The following is a 7,642-nucleotide window of genomic DNA, read 5'->3' as shown; positions in this document are numbered from 1 at the left end:
TAAACCTCTAAAAGAAATAAAATCTAATTTGTTTTGGGTTTTAGTAGTCAGTCTCTGAAATTTAATTCTTTTTTGTATTTGGTCATTCATTCATAAGAAAAACAACTCCTTTATAGTCATCTTGAATAAGAAAAAAAATCCTTTTGAAGGACACTGTGCACTGAACTGACAGTTTTTTCTTCTAAACCTGTGCTTCCTGTCTGATTTGTGGAAAAGCTGCTCATAGTACTAAAAATGATCTATAACAGTACAGTGCACACCTGAGGATAATGACATTCTGTCCATTTATTTTTTGGCATATGAACTGCCATATCTTGATGGAACAATTATCTGTTCTCTTAATTTTCCCTTTTTAAATTATGATTATAGCATCCCTGTTTCTCTATCTTTATGTAAAAAAAAACACAATGAAAAAATCTTTTCAATGACCCAGATGCTTTCAATCACCTTATCTATAAGTTACTGTGAAGATTAAACATCTAGGTGAGTGACAACAATTCATCTTTTATCCAGATTCATTTATCATATAGATACAACTCACCTTTCTACACGTAGCAAGACCAATTTCCTTCATGAGAGCATGGAATGCCTACATCATTAGAATCCAAAACAAGGGTTTAATGCTTCAGTAGTGTTGAACTGAGACAATTCTTTATTTAAACGCTCCTATGAAAAATTGATCTGCTCTTGAATTTTCCATGATTAGTTCTCAATTTAGAATCTTAGATATTATTCAAATCAGATATCAAAGTTGGTATTAATGGGCCAAAAGGGGATGTTAGTCACTGGAAATGTGTTGTTGCTAATACAAATTTCACGTGTAACAAAACCTACATGGTAATAAAGTGGATTGACTGTGTGTGCCTTCTTATAAACCAAGTCACAGAAACCAATCAATTTTTATTCATACATTTTAGTTACTTAACATATCCTTTACTAATTCCAATTACACATCCAAGTTTCTAAACAGCTCATGTGTACACACATATTAATGTAATCAGAGAGCAAATTCATAAATTATACATCATATGGAAGGCTCATAAAAGTATGCAATTATATTAAAAAATCAATTTATAAGTCAATAGCAAGATAGAGACCTTGTGAAAAACTTGGAATTTGAAATAAAGAAAAAAATTCCTTTGGGAAAAGCTTAACATTCCCCTCACCTGTTATTCAATTTTACTGGCATACCTCTTACAGAAGTGTTCTACCATCTATTTGACATTAAAAACATTAGGAAATTCATGAATATGCTAGAAATATTGAATTTATCTTTCCTTTTCCTAAGAGTTAAGTGTAATCCACAAAGTATTTGTCTTTTCCCTTTGGTGGTTTAACATTAAATTAAAGTCACCTTAAGATCAATTTGATATCACCTTAGTAAATGTGAGTGGTTGCCAAAGGTAAATTTCAGTGTCACTCACAATTATTTTCCACAACATACAACTTTGAAAATATTTTTTTTCAATGCAAATGAGATAAGATTCTAACTACATTTTGTTAGTAGCTGACATCTATATCACCTCGGGGGAATTTCTTTTATAAAGTACAAAATTACCTAGTTAGTTAGTAAGCTACCTACCTACCTGTCCATATGTATGTATTTGTGTGCTTTAATTGGACACAATATCAAATGCTGTGCAGTTGACTGGAAGGGGAATGGGAAGAATCAGTCATTATTAGGAGAAATCCACTCTGTTTTTCACAGTAATGAGCAGCCATTCAAATATGATTAAAGTGACAGCACACTGACATAATGTGGCTATTAATTCTCTCTGAACAATACATTAAAGAAAAATTTGGAATTCACATGAAACTCAGTACCCACCAGGGACCTCATATGCTTGTTTCTCAGGCTTCAGTGAGCTTTTCTGTATGCCTGAATGCCCTAACTATCTATATCTGCTCAGGCTGTTGTACACAAATCTATCAATAAAAAGTAAAATAATTATCATTATATTTATTAATGTGTCACTTTCTTTCAGCAAGCTTTGGCATAGTCAACATTAAGGAGGAAAAAATAAAAACAAAAAACCTCTTTGTAAGCATTTGTGTAAAGTCCCTTCAGTGTTGGGAACAACCCTTCCATTAGACCAGCCGTGGGCAAACTACGGCCCGCGGGCTGGATCCGGCCCGTTTGAAATGAATAAAACTAAAAAAAAAAAGACCGTACCCTTTTATGTAATGATGTTTACTTTGCATTTATATTAGTTCACACAAACACTCCATCCATGCTTTTGTTCCGGCCCTCCGGTCCAGTTTAAGAACCCATTGTGGTCCTCGAGTCAAAAAGTTTGCCCACCCCTGCATTAGACCAAAGGGCAGCCATCTCAAAGGTGACAGGATATTCTTCTCTTTCAGCTTAAATGTCTGTTAAACTCTCCTGGTAAGTAAGAGATGCATCAATTCGATAAATACTCTTTCTTAGAGAGGCAATAACTCTTTACTTGTTTTTATGTATTTCTATACATAGCACTGCTCTTTCTCCAAATTTAATGTTATCTTTTTTTATTTCCTAAATAGTTACAAATCTAAATTTAGATAAGAAGTTCCTCTTTTAGTTAGCAAAAAGGAATAGAAACTCCGATTTTCGCTTTATTTAAGGGACACCTTTTCTGCTCTGATTATTTATTTTACATTAGATATTACAAAGGATATAGAAAACACACTTTTTTTTCCTAAGAGAAATATCCAAGAAGATAATATAAAGCTACAGTTTATTAGAATCAGAGTTCTAAAAATGACAAACACTGAAATTAAGTTTTAGTCACTCACTTGATCTTTAGATTATAAACATTTTTAAAATCAGATGTAATTTTTGCAAAGAAACTTTATGAATGTTTAATCCAAATTTGATACTCTTCCCTAGTTGCTCATGAGATGGAGATTCTGAAAACACTAGTATAAAAGGGTTGATCTGTTGTACTGGTTTAAGTAGAACTGAACTGAAATATGTACATATGAAAGCTACAAGGTTCTCATAGCTCATAGTTACTCTCGGTAGCTCAGAGGGAAACCCAACAAAATCCCTACACTCAGTGAGGAGTAGAACAGATTCCAAATAATCTACTGACTTTCACAAATGTACACAATTATTCCTCAAAAGAAGCAGCAGAAAGGTGTGTGGGTTTTTTTATTTGTACCAAAGCTTATATTCTATCTATTTAATATGACAGTTTGTTTTCCAAGAGTCACTTAGGGGAATGAAAATCGGGAATAAATCAAATAAGTTAATAAATAATTATATATAATATGTGTGTGTGTGTTAAAGAAAAATACATTTTTCTGCCTTGAATGCTAAGCAGAAATATTCAGTTTTATAGAGCACAAGAAGAGAGCCAGACAACCACAGGAAATCCTACGAGAGAAACAGTGCTTGTAAAAAAACACACACAGAAAAAAAAACCTCTTAGAGCAGTGTGCAGGGTGTATAGGAAAGCAGAGAGAACAGAGATGAGTGATGAGAGTAATTTAAATCCGGTCAGATGATAATGAGGTTTCCACAGCTCAAAGACAATGGGAGTACTGGAGGTAGGATGAATGCAACAGACACTTCAAAGAAAAATCTGAGAGTTAGTGACTTACTGGGTATAGAAAATAAAGAGGAGGAGAAGCAAAACAGGTGTTCGATGCTTTACACCTAGGGACCAAGAGAATGGTGGCATCAATGTAATTTATTGAAGACATTTTTAGCAATCGAATAATCAAACAATTGCTTATTTCTGCTAAAACCAGAACCATCTGAATGCTGAGTTTGTGCCTGATGGTCGGAATTTAGAACTTCCTCCAATTCTTGCAGTGTTTTTGAGCATTTCTGCAATATTTATGTACATATTTAGAAAATGCTCACCAGTTTGCCACCAATGGTCTAAGACGGGTACTCTGAAGACCTTTTTGGACCATTCCAGGGTCTCAACATCACATCGTTCTCCAGCCACAAATAATGTTTTAAACCTAAATATAAGAGGGAGAGTGAATTCAAGTTATTCCTTGAAAATAAATCTAAATAACTTTATCTACATTCTTTTAAACATTGTACGATCTAACCACAGTAATTTTCTCTGAGGAAAGCAGCCATATTACCAGTATATCATACTGCAAAATGGTGAGAGGCATGATTTGTTTTGACCCAAATGTAACTTAATACACATCATGGCATTGGAGAGAGGTATTTCAAAAGTACAATTCACAGCTACAGCTTCTCAGCTTTGAAAAGAGCAATCAAGCTGATCTCTATCACGTATCTGTCATCTTCATCTAATGCTTAAAGATGAAAATCCCTTTTCCCCCTTGACATTATCCCTGTTAATTTTAGCTCCAAGTTTGATTGCTATGTTCTACTTAGGTCTACACACAAAATACACTCTCAAGTATCAACTAAGACAACAACTATGCTCATAAATATGATGCATGTGCTTCTTCTTATGAGTTCCTTTGGTTATGAGTATTCTGATTTCAAGCACATATTTCCCCTGTTCCAAGGACATATATATAGGAAAGATAGTAAAAAGTAAATACCATTATGGCCTTCAAAGTTTAAAAAGGCTCTTATGGAAAGGAATACATGATGACTGAGAAATGAAGAATCTTTGGCAGGGAGCACCATGCCACAAAATAAAAAGGATGAAATAGAAAAATAGAATTGATTTGACACTATTGCTGGTTCATTGAGAGAATGACTATTTTTCTTCCATTCTCAATGCCCATGACCTGTCAAGAAAAGGAATGTGTGCATGAAGAGTTAATTTATATCATCAAAGTAAAAGAACAATCAAATAAATGAAAAGCTGCCTACCCAATGTAATACAGCCACAGGAGATTTATTGCCATTCCCTAAACTTATATCATATCATGAAGATTCATGGAGATTCAAATATTCTCATCTTTACTTTCTAACAACATACATTTCCTGTCTCTGCTATAAACACACATTTCATTCTATAATTATTTGTTTCTTATCAATTTCCCACAGTGCACTGTGAGCCCCTTAGGATCAGTCATCTTTATACCTCAATACTAGTCAAAATGCCTGGGAATTTCAGATACTGAAACATTTCTAGAAGGTTAGAAAGACGAAGTACAGAGGTGGGGAGTTGGCAAAGTATATGTCAGTTTGACTCATTCTATTTAGTAAAAGAGGAGGCATGTTATTTTGTAAGAGCATGGAAATTGACAAAGGAACAATGGCTTGAAGAAAGAAAAGTCTTGGTTATTTTGGGGAATTTTAAATGTATTACATAAAAGTGAAAGAACTAAAGAGCAGCTTCTTGGCTTTCATAAACACAATCAGTAACCTAAGAGGCTAAGTTGACACAGCACAGGTTGAGTGTAAGTACAAAAAAGAAGGGATGACAAATCAATGCTTGGGAATCTAAACAAGGCAAGAGAAATGGGGAAACACGGTAGGAATAGCCATGATGGAGAAAATTATCAGGAAAAATAATGGGGTCACAGAAGAAATTTTTAAAAATCAGTAAAAGCAAAGGCACTGTAGGATCAGAAAAAAAAGAGGATGTAGTTGTAAAAGGGGAATTTCAAACTTTGAGATCTTTACAATGTGTCTGTTCTGAGAGAGGATAGTGTTTATGGTAGCAGAGAGAATCTAACATTGAAAGACACTGGATAAAATAAGTGTATTGAAGAGAAATTTATCCTCAAGATATTAAAAATCACTCAAGGATGGTAACAGTCAAGAGGAGAGAGGAAGTCCATGACTTGTTGACTAAAGTTGCTGAAGAGAGATCTGAAGAGAAGAGAGGGTTACATAAATTGCAAGAGTTTTAATAGAAGATGAGTGATTTAAAGAACAGAATGATCAAACTCTCATGAGGTCAACTTTAATATCCTCCTTAACTTTTATAAATAATCATGACCCTAAAGGTGCAGTTTGGCCTCAAGAGTCTCAATGTAGACATTTCAGATGCTCAACAGCTACATTAGCTAGTGGCCACCAAATGGAATAATGCAGTTACATCATGACTTTCTGAAGCAGCAGCAGAATTCCTACATTAGCCAGGATGATAATTTTTCTTGGTTAACACTATATACACAATTCCTCCTCAAACCATTATGTCAATATTTTTTTCACTTGTATCAGTGCATGTACATGTGTGGGTGTGCAAGTGACAATAAATGCAACAAAGACAATCTGTTACTTAATGTTTCTATAAGAAGACTGTCATCATGAAGGAAGTGAGAAGCTAATTAAAGTCAATTAACAATTTTAAACAGGAGAATGGCACAGGGAGATTTTTGCTTTAGGAATACTCCATCAGCAGTGTTGGAGTGGAAGGAAGGTCAGGGCAGGAGCCCCGGGTGTCTGGCTGTGGGAAGCTGTTGCCCCGAGTGAAGAAGTGGTGAGGACCCAACCCAAGGCTGACCTGGGAGAGGAGGCAGACATGGAATTATTCAGGTCTGAGCAAACAGACTCATCACTACAAGACCATTCTCATTTCCTTTAAAATCCTTTTAGAAGACATTGTATGTTATTGGAAGAAGAAAACCAAAACCAACAACAACAAAAAAACCTCTCAAATACTTAATCCTAAATAAAAGTAAAATGTAAGAAAACATAATTGGGAGGAAAACACAGGTAATCATAACAAATTGTGAAAGCAGAAAAGACTGAATGAAAATGTAGTTCCATTGTTTTTGTGCTGCTTCAAGTTGTATCACATACACTTTTGAGACTGACAATTGATACATGATTTAAAATTTAGATTAAGTTAAAAGTATATTGTTTTTGTATATCATAGGAAATTTGAGGAATGAAAAGAATACACATATGTTATTGTACATATTAGGATTTTTATTGTAATTTTGCCATTTATGACTGCAGGAGGTTTCAAACATAGTTTTCCAATTGATCAAAGAACTATTCTTTGTACTTCATTGAAGATGTAATAAAAGGAAAGAAAATGTAATCATTTTCTAGAGCATATTTTATCTTTTTTACCTCCTTTTTCATCAATAATACAAGTGTAGCCTAGCCAGTGGGGCTCAGTAGCTGAGCATAGACCTATGAACCAGGAGGTTGCTGTTTGATTCCCGCTCAGGGCACATGCCTAGGTTTTGGGCTGGATCCCCAGTGGGGAGCATGTGGGAGGCAACTGATCAAGGATTCTCTCTCATCATTGATGTTTCTCTCTCTCCCTTTCCCTTCCTCTCTGAAATCAATAAAATCCTATCTAATAATAGACAAACATGGTAATTGACCGTACCTTTGTTATGCCTCCCATTGGCTAATCAGCATGATATGCAAATTAACCACCAACAAAGATGGCGGCTAATTTGCATACTGCAGGCACAGCGGGTCAGCGCTATCCCGCCTGCCCCACTGCCATCTGGGCCTGCTATTTGCCACTCGGGGTGGTAGGGCGGGACAGCACCATCCCGCCTGCCCTGCCGCCATCCGGGCCTGCTATCTGTGACCCGGGGCAGCGGGCATCCCATGTACGACCCGACCCGGGGCGGCCGGGCGGGGCAGCAGCGATCGGCTGGCCCGCCCTGGCGTCCCCTGTGCGACTTGACCCAGGGTGGTGGGGCGGGACAGCGTGGCTCCTCTGTCACCCCAGCTTCCTCATCACAACTCCCTTGGGGGCCTAACCCTTTAGTCAGACATCCCCTGAGGGCTCCCTGGCTG

General features: G+C 36.2%; 1 protein-coding gene across 1 annotated transcript in view; it reads right to left on the bottom strand.

Moving 5' to 3' along the window:
- The window catches only part of ACSS3 (acyl-CoA synthetase short-chain family member 3), a gene marked incomplete at its 5' end in the record, with an annotated part of 171,505 nt that overhangs the window by 51,305 nt on the left and 112,558 nt on the right, over positions 1-7,642 (bottom strand). Inside the window, one exon of the mRNA XM_005884178.2 lies at positions 3,851-3,954. Coding sequence (XP_005884240.1) covers positions 3,851-3,954 — 104 coding nt within the window. The remainder of the gene's footprint in view (positions 1-3,850; positions 3,955-7,642) is intronic.

This window comes from Myotis brandtii, unplaced genomic scaffold (assembly GCF_000412655.1).
Source record: "Myotis brandtii unplaced genomic scaffold, ASM41265v1 scaffold82, whole genome shotgun sequence".
Taxonomy (NCBI): Eukaryota; Metazoa; Chordata; class Mammalia; order Chiroptera; family Vespertilionidae; genus Myotis; species Myotis brandtii.
Note: the sequence above shows the minus strand (reverse complement) of the source record. Positions and strands in the feature narration are given on the sequence as shown.